General features: G+C 46.2%; 1 protein-coding gene across 1 annotated transcript in view; it reads right to left on the bottom strand.

The window, feature by feature from the left end:
* The window catches only part of LOC149329284 (sodium-dependent nutrient amino acid transporter 1-like), a 49,775-nt gene that overhangs the window by 4,199 nt on the left and 29,510 nt on the right, over positions 1 to 16,066 (bottom strand). The window contains exons 11-15 of the mRNA XM_089559220.1: positions 15,084 to 15,212; positions 11,775 to 11,874; positions 9,866 to 9,966; positions 9,006 to 9,164; positions 8,129 to 8,292 (exon numbers count right to left, since the gene is read on the bottom strand). Coding sequence (XP_089415346.1) covers positions 8,129 to 8,292; positions 9,006 to 9,164; positions 9,866 to 9,966; positions 11,775 to 11,874; positions 15,084 to 15,212 — 653 coding nt within the window. The remainder of the gene's footprint in view (positions 1 to 8,128; positions 8,293 to 9,005; positions 9,165 to 9,865; positions 9,967 to 11,774; positions 11,875 to 15,083; positions 15,213 to 16,066) is intronic.

Below are 16,066 nucleotides of genomic sequence, written 5' to 3'. Positions count from 1 at the left end.
GTCAAAAAGCCTCACTGCAATTTATTCCTAGCAACTGAATGAGACCTTAAACCTCATAATTAGGCGAAGAGTGATGAACACGTTATGTTCCATGAATGCTACAGGCAATCAGACGCAGTATTTCACTCAAAGGGTATATAGTCTATAACCGCAAGTGCCCATGACGAGCTCGCACACACTCCTCCGCAGTGATTGTAATTTTGAAAAGTGCAAGTTAATTCGCCTCGAAAATAATGTTTAAGAAAAAGCACTCACAGCATGATAAGGTCCGAAATTTTGTTTTACCTGTTACTTTAAAGCCGAGTATAGAAAATAAGGGACAAGCATAAGCTGCAAGAACGGCTATAGAAAAAAGCTAATGGCGTCCTCTCGCGCCGCTGGACTGCTTGTGGACCGCCATTTTGTGATCTCGTTGTGGACGTCAAGTGTTCGCTTTCTATGGCGTCAAAAACAAACACATTGTTTACTACTTATTAGTTTGATTTGTTGAGATGATCGCAAATAACTGTGACTTTATCTAGTAGTGATAATTGGTTTTGAGGCATTATGTGTAACTCGAAAAGGGGTGGCGCTTGTCGGTTGGTGTATGGTGATGCATTGGCTGCCTGCTAAGGCACTCTTTCGTTTATTTTTTGTTGTTTACTGAAGATGTGTTAAAATGCCTAGAATAACCCAAGCTGGCTATGGCTTCTACTGTCTACGCTTCTCAGTCAATTTCGTTTTCCTAGACCCGTTGATTTATTCAACTTTCACCCTCTAGTCTCCATTACGAAAGCCCGGTAATATAGCTGCGATATAACACCTTACTGAGTCAATAATCTGTATGAGCGATGTCAGGGCTGGAAGTTTCGGCTGTAATCAGTAAAGCTGGGTTCAAATGTCCTCTTCTACTGGCTGAAAAGTATACTTGTCAGATGATTTGGGCATAGAAAAACATGCGCTTGCAAGCGACGACAGTTGATTTGAATATCTAACGGCAGAGCTTTTTACTCTGTAATACTGAAGTAAGTATCATCATCATCCACCCAAGGGCAGCCATAGGCCACTTACTGATGGACTGTTCGACAACAGGCGCGTTTTCGTTTGCGTTGTCGATCTCTTGCTCCATGAAGACCACTGTGTCTGCTTCGATGACCTGGTCGAGGAGCCGAAAAAAATGAGAAGTGAAAGGATATTATTTCTGCTGTAATTATATTTTATATAGTCCATATATGCTGCGCTCGAGGGTTCGACATTGAGAACTTTATGGTAACCTTCAAAGAGCCCGTCCGACAAGGGCAGTTGACTGTGAGTTCCCATAGCTCTATATTCAAGATCAAATGAACGGCGGCGCAACAAGGACACTAACAAGAGAGGGGACACCACATGCGCACACTACCAACTGTTTATTGCTTGGAAAGGTGGTATATTTAAACATACAGCTCAGGCATGACACTCATCGCATTATCGCCCCGAACCCAACACGTGGAAAAAAAGCAGGAACATCAGGATAACAGACAAGAAATCTTTAACCTCTGCAGAAAAAAAACTAAAAGATTCTGATAACAGAACTTAGAGGAGGCCATCTCGTAGCGATGAGTGTCATGCCTGAGCTGTATGTTTAAATATGCCACCTTTCCATGCAATAAACAGTTGGTAGTGTGCGCATGTGGTGTTCCCTCTCTTGTTAGTGTCCTTGTTGCGCCGCCGTTCATTTCATCACGCACCAACTCGCCCCTCAGGCCATTCCTCTATATTCATGCCTATCTGCGGTTTTGTTAGGAAAGCGCGCACCGTGTACCAATGAGCGTGCACACAGGTCTTTACATCATACCAACGTCATATCTTTAAATGATGCACGGAATCGCGCTATATCTGGTTACAGAATGAAAGAGAAAAAATACAGGAAGGAACAAAAGTACAGGCTTTTGTCCACATTTGTCCAGCGTAATGGCTTCATATATATGGTCCCGGAAAGAGCTCTTAATTCACAAATCTCTCGCTAGAAATGCATTCTATATTACGTTAATACAAGATAAAAAAAACTTGACATGCATCAATGTCGTACTCGAGTAGTTGCGGTCATTAACACATGCAACGTTTCCAGAAAAAGATACACCAACCTTGCGTCATTTTTCCCTAATAAGTGCACCCACAACTGAGAAGGAAACTGTGTTAAACGTTAGCCTCAGTGCTTTTCGTCAAGTGGCCCAAATAAAAAACTATAGTGCTGCGTTGTGGAAAAAGGGGCCCAGTGGAGAAAATACAGGAATGAAAGGTACAAGACGAGCGCTGACAAGGTAAATATAATAGGGTACGAAGTAAAGAAATGAAATTGAACACCATAGACAACCTGTGTGTCTAACATTCAGTCCAAGCACAGTGATGGAGGATACGCTGAAATATCAGCATAACAAACAGCCACTTCACCATGCAATGCTGTAGTTCATGCTTAACTCTCACGTTCAATGAATTTGCTTACTTACCGATTCGGCGGACAACTCAGCAGGCTTTGGAAGACTCGACTCTCGGCACCACGAAGCCGAGACGTCCATGGCCTTCAAAAGAGGCACAGGGCCAGGCGTGGCCCGGGCACAAGTCAAAGCATCAGGGTGCTGTGCTGCCTAGGCCCCTCGGAAAAGGCAGTGCCTCAGCCTCTCGACAGGACTAGAACGCCGTTCCTGGTCCTTTGCCAAGGCCGAGAACGAGCCTGTCGGGCCCGATACTGGGCACTTGCAGCTCCCTGGCACCTCCTAGTCGTTGTTGTTGCCTCCCAGTTGATGATGATGGTGATGATGATGTCCTCAGGCTTAATGGCACACAGCCTCCCAGTCTAGGACTAAGGACACCACCCTCCTCTTCCTCACCAGCCGCCGTGGTGGCTCAGTGGTTAAGGCGCTCGGTTGCTTGCCCGAAAGACGCGGGTTCGATCCCGGCCGCGGCGGTCGAATTTCGATGGGGGCGAAATTCTAGAGGCCCGTGTGCTGCGCGATGTCAGTGCATGTTAAAGAACCCCAAGTGGTCTAAATTTTCGGAGCCATTGACTACGGCGTCCCTCATAGCCTGAGTCTCTTCGGGAAGTAAACCTCATAAACCCCTTCCTCACCCTTATTTGTACTACAATATATATTTTAATCATCGTCGAAGTCGGCTCGAAGTAAAGACGACGATGATGCTGCTCCTTCATTGTGCCACATGCACACACGAGTCACTAATGAAGACAAAGAATTTGGCAAAATTGAAAGCATGTTTACTGAGGAGAAGAACAAGAAGAAAGCATTCATTTTTTTTTTTCTCTTTCTCTCTCTTCAATCCAAACTCATATCTTTTTTCACCCTCTGCCCTCCTTGTGGTAGACTCCCCCGGTGGTGTTCTCCCGTGTGCTTTTCTTTTGCCTTTAATATGTACAGATGAATAGCAACCTTTGCCTCCCGATTCTTGGCCGATCCCCCAGTGTTGGTATGTGCCATCTTTTCAAAGGCTAACAACAACAACAACAACAACACTATCCCCAGGGGCTCCTGGCTCCGATAAGGTAACTTCATCTATGATCAAAATTTTGTTTACCGAATCTCCTGAAGATTTATTTGTTCTAGTTAACCGTTCCCTTAAAGGCCCTTGGATACCCCATGAGTGGCTTCTTGCGGAAATAGTTCCATTGCCTAAAAAGCAAGGTGAGAGTTTCATTTTAGACGACATACGCCTGATTTCATTAACATCGAATTTAGTGAAATTGATGGAAAGCGTCCTGTTCCGCCATGTCATGTATTTCATTTCTGCAAATGATCTCTTTAATCCGTGACAAATTGGTTTCAGGCCGGACTGTTCGATTTGGTGTGCTCATACTGACCTTGAGGCCGGTATTAGCTCGCAACAGTAAGCAGTTTGCCGCGCTTTTACCTCTGGATGCCAGTAAAGCCTACGACAGCGTCGAGCACTCGACGCTGTTACACAGATTACAGGACCTTAATTTCCCAAACTATTTCGTATCCTGGACTTCTGCTTTCTTGGAAAACAGAGAATTTTATTGCTGCCCAAACGGTGTTTCTTCTAGGAGATTTCGACAGTCAAGAGGGGTACCGCAAGGGTCAGTTCTTTCCCCTGTTCTCTTTAACATCTTTCTATACTCAATTACATGCATTCATATGTGAAAACGTATGTGTATGCCGATCATCGCATTTTCTGTCTCCACAAGTGATATTCACACTTTTTATTCAAACCTTGCAGAATTACGTTAATATTCTTGACAGCTGGTTAGGAAGAATTCATCTCTCCCTCAACGTAAAGAAATGCGAATTGTTAGACTTCCTGCTTTCTCATCCTGTAGATATCTGCGTCGTTCATAGAAATGACACAATTCCTCACGTTCAAACGGGGAAGTATCTCGGCGTGATATACACTACTCTTTCCTGGCGGGCACACACTGAGCAAGTTTCTGCAAACGGAGTTTGGGCCATTAGCGTCCTGCGTAGGCTATGCTGTGCTAGGTCAGGCATGAGAAGGCACACACTACTCAGTCTGTCAGCTTATACCAATATGTCAGCTTATACCCTATTACTACTTCTTTTCCGCCTCTATAAACGCTCCTGTCTCCAGTAGCTCACCGCCTGCGTCTTCGCCACTCCCCCGTGTGGGTATGTGCCATCTTTGTTTGAGACCAACCAACCAAAGTATTTCCTGAAGTAGTTGGAGGATTTTTTTGTGGCCCCTAGTATTGTTGTGTTGACTATTGGGTTTGATGTCCTCTATACATGGGCGTCCGGAAGAAGGGGACTACCCCCCCCCCCCCTCCTGCAATTTCTGTTTCTTTTTTTTGCACTAGCAGAAAATAACTACACAGCTTGATCAGCACGCTTAGGTCTCGCATAACCGTATGAAACGACCTTCAGGATTGCAAGCCAATTTCGCATGTTAGAAACTTTGATTTCTGCGATCGCCGCAACATGGTCGCCACAACCCTGCCACGAACGAGTTAGGCCATGGCTTTGCTGACTGCCCTGTAGGACTTTTTTGCACGGCGCCACGCACGTCAGGACGGCGCCACGGCGAGCAAGAGCTTATGCCTTGACGAAGCGACAGCAGGATCGCCTTCCCAAGAAGCAGGCGGAAGCCGAGAAGCGACAAACATCTTTTACAGTGACGTCTTGGCCAACACGATGCCCTTGGACAATCGACAGCGCAGAAACCATCACACAGGTGAACGAGGTTTCGTTTGAATTGACGTTGATCTCCTAGTCGCCGTCCAGGGCTAGAAAAAAAGTAAAGCCAAAGAAACGAAATCAAGGTGCCAAGGAAACGAGTGAACAAACGTGTGTTGACTGGAAACACCGACAAGGTGGGTTTACTGACAGCACAGCGCACGCACGCGTACACGCACACACACGGGCGCGCGTGCGCAGAGACACACATAGACAAGACGACGATGTCTTCAAATTTCCTCGTAATAGGTAAGCAATTACCGGGCCACATCACTCAGCTTCAAGTACTGCGCGATGGCACGGCAGCAATCAATAATGTGTCCATCCAGCTGTATGCTGCTGTCGCCCTCGCAGACAACCGGCGCGCGCACTACACGAGAGAAGAGCATGTAGTTGTCCTGCAGATAACACCACGCCTTCTCCACGTCTAGGGGCACCTGGAGCCCTGATTTCCCCTACAGCGCCACTAGGAATTGTTTCAGGTGTGGCGCCGGTCCAGTAACGATAGACGACATGAAGGAGTGCCAGTCACTGTGGTCTAGGTCGTACACCCGGACTTCGTGGATGCAGCGGTGTTGTCTAGGCAGCCAAGTTACGAGGAAGGCACCATCGTTTATTGCCGCAGCCACCGAAGCTGGCTCCGAAGTCAACCCTGTCTTCATATCAGCGCAGACAAAGTTTTTCCGGCTCAAAATCTGCCAAGACCAGCCACGTCGCCCCCAGTGCTCTGTTCCATGAGTCGGCCTAGTTGATGAGCCAGTATCCTGGGAACGCGTCCACCGAGTAGGAGAGCTCGGTAGCAAACGCGCGAGGCTCCAGCGCCAAGGGTAGTGGCGCTCGTCGTCGCTCATGCTGGCATCCGAGGTTGAACTGTTCCGTACAAAATCTTTTGGTGCCGTAATACCAGAGGAAGAAGGTCTGTTTCCACACGAGCGAGACAAGCCACGCTTGGTCGAGGCTTTGGTACTCACTCTGCCGTGCTCGAAGCATGGGCGGCCATTCCGGGAACACGACCCTTGCTTTGTGCCTTTATTTACAGATCTTCAGAAGCGGTGGCACCGGTTCCGCTGACAGCACATGATCTGGTCAACCGCGGGGGCGTGCTCCGAAGGCAGAGCATTCGGAAAAGCTGCCGAGAAAACGAAGGCTAGCGCGCGAGAGCGCACGAGAGCACCCAGCAGGCTGGTAGCCGACGACGGTTGGTGCTTCTTGCTGGCTGGCTGCTCTGCTCTCTATTGGGTTGCGGCTAAGCAGCAGGCGCAGCTGCGTTATTTCTTGAATTACTGCATGGTTTCCTGCGCTCTTTTCCTGTTTTCCAGGGTGACAAAGAGAGGCAACGAGTGCCGAGGAAGTGTCATTGCCTTTGCATTCTCCCAATGCGGGTCGCAGCAGTAATCTCTATTTTTTTTTTTATACTTGGTTAAATCTGATAAAACTTGCTGTATCTCTAATAGAGTCGCCTTTCACAGTGGAAGAACTACTCAAGGATCGCTCCTATAAGGCGTAGCGAGGGACGTAAAACTTAAATGTGCTACGCTTCAAGTGCTCTGAGCGCTACCATGCTATTGGGAATAAAAGTTCAGTAAAAGAATAATTGGGAGTTGCTAGTGCGATGACTTCTTGATACTCACTGCGATGTACGAGTATGTGAGGCGATAACGAGTGAAGAAAACACGAATAATGCTTACTGAAAACAAATTTTGAACTATATTTAGAATAGTTTGAAACGAGAAATTCCCTCTTCTTAATTCCCTGACTTCGGTCTACTTCCTTTTATGCTGCAGCTGCCGTCTTGAGCATAGCATGGCGGTTTTAATATCATAGTAGCAAAGATGTTTGGCGAGCGAATTAATTTTCTTGACAAAAAAACCATGTCGAGCAACTCATACGAAGAAAGAATACAGACGCAGCAGTGCCGAACAGTTTTAATATTCAGTGATGTAAACTAGATCACTAGACGCTGTTGGCCTCTTCTAAATCCCCGAAAGGATCCGATTACTTCATGTCTGGCTCAATCTGAATCTTGAGACAGAAGTTCGGTATCTTGAGAATATGTGGCACGTCAACAACCGTGGCAGTGCAAGGATTCATGGCAACTTTCTGTGTAGCTGACCGTAGTGCTGTGTTGGCGCATTGTTGAGCTTTCCGCACATGCATACCAGCGCATGTTGTAGTTATCTGAAGTAAAAATTCTCTCTTACACTCAGAAAACTGAAGAGTGGGTCTCCTGGTATGAAAAATGTTTCGGTATTTCACAGCCTAATTCATGCACTCTGTTGACAGCAGCACATACAAGACCTTTCTCCTTGCGGTAACAAAAAAAAAAAAAAACGCGTTCCCATACCTAGTGAGCACCTTATGAGATCAGGCAAAAGGCTTCTGGGACATCGAATCATGGCTTGTTTTCAGTACCGGTCATATCTGAAGAAAAACTATTCTATACATAAAAGAGATAAAGATTGCATTAGAATGACTGCTGTCGTCTTGAATAACAATCTGAGAACCAAACCTATGTCTTTTCAGGCTTTTCACCAGTTTTTCAGAGGTGGAAGACTGCACTGTGCCCCGAAAGTTTGCTGCTTCCATGCAGGCTATCGGATAAAAAACCTTCACGTACAGTATGACAATGTGGCTTGTATAGAGAACCGAAGGTATCCAGACTGCCCAGATAAGAAGATAAGAGGGTATCCAGACAAGAAGTAGGGCATTCTTATCAACTTTGCCATGGCTCGGGTAGCTTCATAGGAGAGTCTTATTCCGCTAGGGTGAATACATGCAAAAAACAGAGTGGGGGAGGGGGGACGAACTGAACATTAAGTATAAATACTGCAAAAGGTCTTTTAAACGGCACCTCGTTTGCGTTCGGACCTTTTCTTTCAGTTCTAAAGTCACAGGAAGCCTGCCTTGCTTTTCCACGGCATTTCTAAACGCGACCTCTTGCTACTTATTACAGTTTGTCTTCATGGTAGGCATCGTTGACGACTCCGCTGCTCGGTGTGGAGTAAACTTCAGAGCCGCATTCTTTCCCAGTCTTCTTCCACAGCCTCCATTTGTTGCGGGTATCCAGGTCTCGTGGACCGAAATTATCGGACGCCGTAAAAGTGGCCTTGAATTTCTGAAAGAGAGAAACTCTCAGTTTCAGGCAGAGTGACCCTTCAAGAAAACACTCCGTCGTGTAGAATCAATAGGAATGGCGCTGTTTAATTCCTGCTTAGTAAAGTGAAATTTAAGTGCCCTTGCACCGAAGTTTTCATGTGCGTTTAAAATATCCCAGTTGTCGAACGTTTTCCGAAAACTTTGGACGACGCCATGCTGAATAGCGGTACAGCAGCTGTCGTACGCAGAAATTAATGATAATTTCTTGAACACAACCTGTAAGCGAAGAATACCGTAGGGAGCACCAGAGAAGCACTCAATAGTCAGTCATTTTTTTTACCTTAGTGGAGTGACATATCTGTAATTCGTTTCCCTAAAAGCAACAATTGCATCTCAAGTATGAAGGTGCGCATTTGTTCACACCTGCACATATATGTTGTCGAAGCAGTTATGAAGCGCGTAAAGAAAGGAGCGTTCAGCTTGTGGTAGGGGTCATACTTGGAGAAGAGGAGAGGTGGGACAAATGTCTAATATGATCACACCAGTCAGCACATCGGCGAACCTGCATTAGGATGCAGAAGCATTTTTCCGAGAACGTAGACTTCGACCAGTCGAGCAAGTAGTCGGTTGGCTCGATAGGCAGGTAGTTACGCAGATAATTAATAGGTGGCGAATGAATGAATAGAAATTGATCAGCAAATCAATACCGTGCCTGTGTCTCCCTCAGCTTACCTGAGCAAGAGTTCTACCCGGAGCCTTCACGAAGGTCACAGCCATCCAGATGCCTATCTGTCCGACGGCTATGACCGCCAGTACCCAGCCTATGATTAAACCAATCGGAGGTAACTCGGAGGATGGTTCTTCTTTTATACTTCCGTACACAAATATCGCCTGTCGAAAAAAAGTCAGGTTCATACAACAACAGGATTCGTAAATAAAATGCACTGCATGCTTCAAAGTCACCGCACTACTGACAAACCACTCATCCTTAGCCGAAGGTCGTCGTGACTTCGAATACAAGCGTCCCAGGGAAACTTGGAGGAAATTGTGGTCTTCTAAATACCCGCAAAAACTTCAAGAAAGCCGGGCCCCTGTTCTGTCAGGGGTGGTTGAATATGAGGTGCTAGCCGAAAGCCTAGTTCGTTGATTTTTCGTGATAAGGATTCGCACATATCGTATATTGAGCGCTAGAAGAGGACTCTGTATTAGGAGTGGCAGGTAGTACAGATAACTAATTCAATTTCGATTAAATAAGCAAACGCGAAAGAATTTGTCACCTGCTGGCTGAAGATATAGTGTGTTGTCGTGCCTTTGTGCTTGTTGTTATTATTTAGTAATGTTTATTCTAGATGCACATATTTCTACCGATTCGCCTAGCGCCGTTCGTAGAAAAAATGTTAATGCAAAAATGATGGTGCCTTGTGAAATTTTATTGGCACATTTTATTTGATGTTAACGTGAGCGTAAGCCAAGGCAGTAATACTTTCATCTCGCATAAAACTGATCGCTATTGATCTTAAGGCTTCAAAATCACTTTCCAATTTACAGGATGAAATAACTAAAATAAATAAATAAAAGCTGAAATAACTTACAATAAGCGACACTGGAGAAAGAACTCCCCAAGTTATTTTCCAGTACCAAGAAATTCTCGCCTCCAACATGTATTCGATGTCGTCAACAATGTTCTTCCACCCTAGAAAGAAAGTAATAACGAAAAAAGATGATTAAAGGGTGTTGCATACAATATAAGGCCCTGGTCAAATGTTTAGGGGAATCCCCCAAGGTGGCGTAAATTTGTAATAAGGCTCAGTTGGTAGAGCGACTGCTCCGGTGAAGCGGTGGTCCCGGGTTCGAACCCCGGACCAGGACGAATTTTTCTTTAACTACGAAGTTTCTGAGAAAGCTGTATAGCTTTCCTTTGTAGCCGTATGGCTGCGCTCGGGTGGACGTCAATGAGTAATTACTCCCTTATTACATTATAAGGCCCTTTGTAAGCGACTACATTTCAGTCAAATTAAAAAATAAGATTTCCGTGCGTATTGTGCACTGCGGTCATAATTGCGTGTGAAGAGTTTGTTTCGGCTTGGAACAATATTTTAAAATTAAACCCATAATAAGTGTACGGTTGGTGGTCCTGGGAGAGCTTTTTCGTTTAGGTCGTGTTACGAATAGCTAACGTTCTTGGAACTTGAACTGTTCTCCTAACCAATCTTTTTATCCGCTCTCTTTTCCACACCCTGCAAATTCTTTAGTCTTCCTAAAGATTTTGATTTGAAAAGAAATTCCAACAGGTTAACATCTTTTTATTTGGAAAAAGGTAACTGTAGCGAAGGCAGCGACTAAAGGCTTTGATTAATGTTTCTTACGAAGAACAAAACCTTTGATTAATGGTCATTTGTGTAATACAGATTATAAATGCAATTTTAAGTGGTGTTGGTTAGCAAAGGTGATGGACTCTACAAAACCAGAACCTCTAGTTTTTACGTTTGCATAGTAATACTGTAACCTACCGATGGAGAGAAAAGCGATGAGAGGTAGGATGCTATCTAAACAATGAAGCAGTAAAAAGTGACTGGTCACTGAACACTTCTGGCCGTATATATAATGAGTCAGTATTTCCCAATCCTTCATTTCTTCCAATTAGCTTGCGGAAAAGGTAGCGCCGTGCCACTTTCAGGGCAATGAAAGGCTTAATGACTTTTTAATTTATAAAATCCCCATGATTCAGCGCCGGCTGAGCACCTTTTTCAAGGGTGACAACAGGCTGCTTGGTTTTCAGCCTTTAGTACATGGTGGACTGGAGGGAGAGGCCTATGGGTGGAGTACGCATTGTGAATGGTGCGAAAGGGCTGGGAGAGTGGGTGTGGACGTGAGGTGAAGGGTTGCGTGTCATGGTACCGGTTATCGAGGGTAATGGGGAGATGGCTGTTAGCACCTTTGCGCATACACGGGAGCTGTAACATGTGGAGTGAAGTTCCTGCTCATACACAACGGTGTGGAATATTCGCGGATCTTTGAATAAGCAATGGTTAGAGAAGCAGTGTTTTTCGATAATTGGTTTCGGATGCGAGGATGGTCGTTTATTGGAAATTCATTCTGTAGTTTGCAGCTTCGGAATGCTAGGCTACCCCGTTTCGTTTTTTTGCGAAGTTTCGGGCATTGTTCCAGTGTTACATTCTTTCTTTGTGTTCTTAGTTTGGCCTGTGTAGCCTCCCCTCCTCTCCATTATGTACTGAAAGCTGAAAACCAAACATCCCGTCGTCTTCCCTTAAGTAGGAGTCGATCAGGCTCCGAAACCCCGTTTTTTAAATTTTAATTGTCTTGCAGGGAGAAATGTCTCATAATTTATTGTAAGTTATTCCCAACCAGACAGGCAAATCTTTTGAAATGTTTAGCTTTCAGTAAAGGGCTTACACACTCCGCTAGGTTCCATGAAAGGATATGATGTGTAACTGACGTCCCGTACCGCATGTAACACAAAGCAGTCCGTTAAAAACTCACCGTATATCCAGACTACGCCGACCACTTCGAAGACTGCGTAAAGGAAAGTTGCTCGACCAACGCCGTAATTGTCAAAGAGCAACCGAAGAAGACTACCGCTCTGTAAAGGAAAGCCAGCGCTGCTCACGGCGATAGGACAGAACCCTGTCAAGGCCGAAAAAACAATGGCCTTCAAGAATTGGCAACTTCTTATCTCTTCATCTTGTTCTGGACCTGCGTTCATGCAGGCCACAGTAAGCACACAAAAAATTTCAGGGGACACTTCAGGTTCGCCTTAAGTGTCGTTAACGGGTCCCTTTAGCGCCTGCGGTCCCTTTGCGTATTAATTTGCAGACAGGGATACCATTTTTCTGTAATCATCGCATAATGCTTAGCCTACCTTTCAAAGTATAATGCGAGAGCATTATACTTTGTACCCTCTCGGTCGCCTACGTGCCCGTATATACGGCATGGGTCTTTCTCCACTTGACGTCCATTGATCACGGTGAATCATCATACCACTACCGGCTCTATGGTGCAGCGGTTAAGCGATGCGGCAGTCAAGGGCGTCCGCAGAACTTTTTCAATAAATAATATCCGTAAATTCAGGGGGGGGGGGGGGGGGGGCAATCACCTCCTCTTGCCCCCCCTTCCGGACGCCTATGGCGCCAGTGCCCCGGCAGGTGGCGGTTTCAAGTACAGCCACGGAAGGAATTTGTGAGCGCCAGGTTGCTCTCCCCGAGCAACCTCTCGCGATCAATAATTAGTTTGCCTATCACCTGCACGCGGTGGACTGTTTGCTCACAATCCGCTGGCCAGGTTGGCACCTGCCGCGGTGGGCAGATGTTATGATGCCAGAAGGTCACGTGACCTGAGTGGCAGGTGGGTCACCTGCTTTCGTTCATAACACCGCCACCGACGGGGACAGCGCCGACGGCGCTGGATTTTCTGCACAACGAGAGGCTTAAGGCTATCACGTTAAAAAATGGACTGCCGCTTATCGCAAGGGTGCGACTTCTTACCACAGCTAGCTGGTTTGCGAAGTGATTAAAAGAACACTGACGCCGCGCCTAACGGTATGGTGTCGGTTCTTATTTACAATATGAGATGGTTACTGTTGTAGCCGAGAGCGATGAGGCAGAGTCAGGGTGACGAGCAACGTACACTTTATTGGCACGCCCGTGCCGAGCCGAGAATGCCGAACGCCCGCGGAACGCAGCGCTTATATAGCGCTGAGCGACGCGATATCAGTGTGGCGTCACACGCGCTTCGCATGACACCGCAGTTACGAGTGCTTTATTGTCCATGAATTGTTTGAACCTCGACGTGAGGATCTTTTTGGGCAGCGAGTGCTCCCGTGGGTAAACTTGCTGCAAGTTTGCGAGCTGTAGCATCCTGCCCACGTGTGGTGTCCCGATCACGAGAATGCGCATTATTCCGTTTGTCTACAAGTGTTCGTATCAGCTCAGTACCGCTTGCGCTCCTTGCATGCCTATCACGTCTGTCTTGTCGTCAGGAAATGTGTGTGAGCAGCTTTAATCGGATATACTCTGCCCTGCCTGCAACCTCGAGGTTGCACGTTTTAACGGGATAATGTTAAGGAGCTCGTGTCGTGGATAATCCGGTGTCGTTGACCGTGAGCGAAAACTCCACGAACAATCTCCGGGGAAGCAACCTACGAGGCAGGTGGCCCACCCAAGTCACGTGACCCTGTGGCGTCGTTAGAACCTGCCCGCCGGATTGTGAGCAAACTAAGCACCTTGATAGTAAAATTATTGACTGGTCTCGAGAGGTTGCTCGGGAACAGCAACCTGGGTCGCAAAAGTCTCCCCGGTGGTAGTACCTGCCATCGTTGAGCGGTGGCGCATCTCTTAAGCGCTGCACCACTACGTGAGGAGTCGCATGAGGACTTTCAGGGATCTGTGAATGTTAAGTAGATAATGAAAAATTGTCCATATAAGGGCATTAACGCAAGAAAGCTATCGCGTCATACCTTTAATGCGCTGCAGTGTCCCCTTCAAATTTTTTCCCGTGTTTTCGACGGAATTGGGTTAGTGTCTCGATTAGAGACTTCGAATACTACATAGACCATGAATTACTTGAGCTTAATGACGTGGACGCCGGCAGAAACGACGTTTTGCCAAGTACAATCCAAACCTACGATGAAGGATTCGACCAGTTTCAGGTAGTTTGAGTGCTTTCTCGGCAGGATGCAATTTTGCTTTCTTAGCCATTGGAAGGAAAATTTTGCGCAAAGAAGACGGGACCCAGGACAGAAAGCTTAACAATTTACGCCGTCCATTTACCCGAATTAGGCTAAGACACCCTCCTTAAGGGAGATTTACGGGGGCGAAAACTTTTCTACGGAGCCCAACCTAGCGATGCCTCACGTCGCTCGTGGATCCCTCACGTGGACGCAGCTGAGTACCATGACAGCTGCCTGCTGCACTGTCCAACAAGTGCAAGAAGCCCAGCGACAACTTTCGCGTCACGCAACAGATATTAAAGCGAAAGCCTTTAATGCCTCATCGTTGTCGACAGAAGGTTCTCAACAGAGGTGTCACACTTTTCGGTTGGTCGAAATGGGTACAACGTCAGAGTGCGCGGATTCGAAGTAATGAGTAGGGTGAGTGTGCGGGCTAGTTTGTGATGCATTACAAATAAATACCAGCGCAAACCAGCAAGACACACGACGAAGAGCGAGGACACACAAGCGCTGACTTCCAACTGACGTTTAATGGGTCAAAAATGTGTTTAAGTACTGATTTCTGCTGATTTTCTGATTTTTGCTGGTTTGCGGTGGTATTTATTTGTATTGGAAGTAATGAAGTCCCCCACGGATGCCTGACGCCACCTTTTGGAGCACACGACAACTAATAAAGTAGTTGTCCGCTCCAACAGGGGGCGTAAGGCGTCCGTGGTGACCACATTACATACCTCATTACTGCGAACAGAGCCATGGATACAACCGAACTCATCGAAGCAGAGAGAGAGTCGTGCTGAAGAAGCAGTCAAAGTCGGCAGTCACAGTGTGCAGTTGTAATGTGTAGTCAAACTGTGTCGTCAAATAAAGCACTAGGACAGCACAAAGAGTCTCGCAGTCTATGCCAAACAGTGCGCCAGGAAAGGCTTCCGCCTTGCAGCACTTTAGAGAGCCAAAATGCCCCCTGAATTTTTTAAACAGTCTGAAGTTACTTTAACGTCCTTCCGAAAGGTGTTTTGAGGCAGCTGGTGGAGTCTTAGACGTAATAGAGCCGAAACGTCTTTTTTTTTTGTTTTGACAAGTGGTCGGCGCTTAGAACCGATAAACGTAATGAAATCTACACTTACGTCAGTGCAGAGCACAAGACCTGTTCCAAAGGAGACGACGCAGATTGAAATGGAGACCCATGCCCTCCGTTCTTTCAGCGGAGGAAACTGGTCCATGAAGACGGTCACAATCGCTTGCACAGCTGCGACCTGGAAATTGATATCATCGGCCGATTATTTTGCATCTTTTTACGCTATTGGATTTTTAGTAGATGATCGTTATTATTGCCGGATAATGCGAGCTATGTTGTTTCGGCTGTGCCATCATGTGTGGCTCATTTAAAGCGTAAGTTGCATATCTTAATTCTAAAAACAGTACCTGTAACAAAAACCTATTCCTGCGCTTCCACGCAGGACTTCTAAAAGCTTTCGAGATATACACAAGCAAGAGCCTCGGGGCTCGAGCATTTGCGATATAGCATGGAGTAATCAAAAATAAAGTAAACTATATTAAAGCTAGCTACAGAGTCGATTTGCCAGGTGTCATTGCATAAATATGAGATAAAAGACTGGCCAGAGATCACCGCGCCAGAAAGGTTCTTTAGTCAGAGTTGTGAAATAGGATATCACTGAACTGAGCGATTTCTTCCCACAACTCTAACCACTAGCACTGCTTTCTTACTCGGAAATCAGTTCAAGAGACGCAAAGGAGCATCTCGACTACCATTGCCACTTAAAGGGACACTGAGGAGAGCACTATTAATATTTTTTTTATAGTAAAATTCGATAGTTCGGCATGTCATGGCTTTGTTGCCACTTGGCCGGCAGCGAAAGATGCATTTATTTCTAAGAAATTTGGATTCGAAGTTGAAAAAGTTTTTCCCGCCGCTCTGATTCAAACTTGGGATTCGTCTATGACGACAAGGGACTAAGAGACGTGAAACATGACGTGTACATGACGTAACGCAGACTCCGTGATTTCTGGCTGCCAGCAGTGCGGCCTAGCAGCAGCCGAAAAGAAAGCTACCGCCGGCCGCACGTTGAAGGCATCTATCGGCTATTGC

The sequence above is a fragment of the Amblyomma mixtum genome, chromosome 9 (assembly GCF_055824585.1).
Source record: "Amblyomma mixtum isolate Tamu chromosome 9, ASM5582458v1, whole genome shotgun sequence".
Classification (NCBI taxonomy): Eukaryota; Metazoa; Arthropoda; class Arachnida; order Ixodida; family Ixodidae; genus Amblyomma; species Amblyomma mixtum.
Note: the sequence above shows the minus strand (reverse complement) of the source record. Positions and strands in the feature narration are given on the sequence as shown.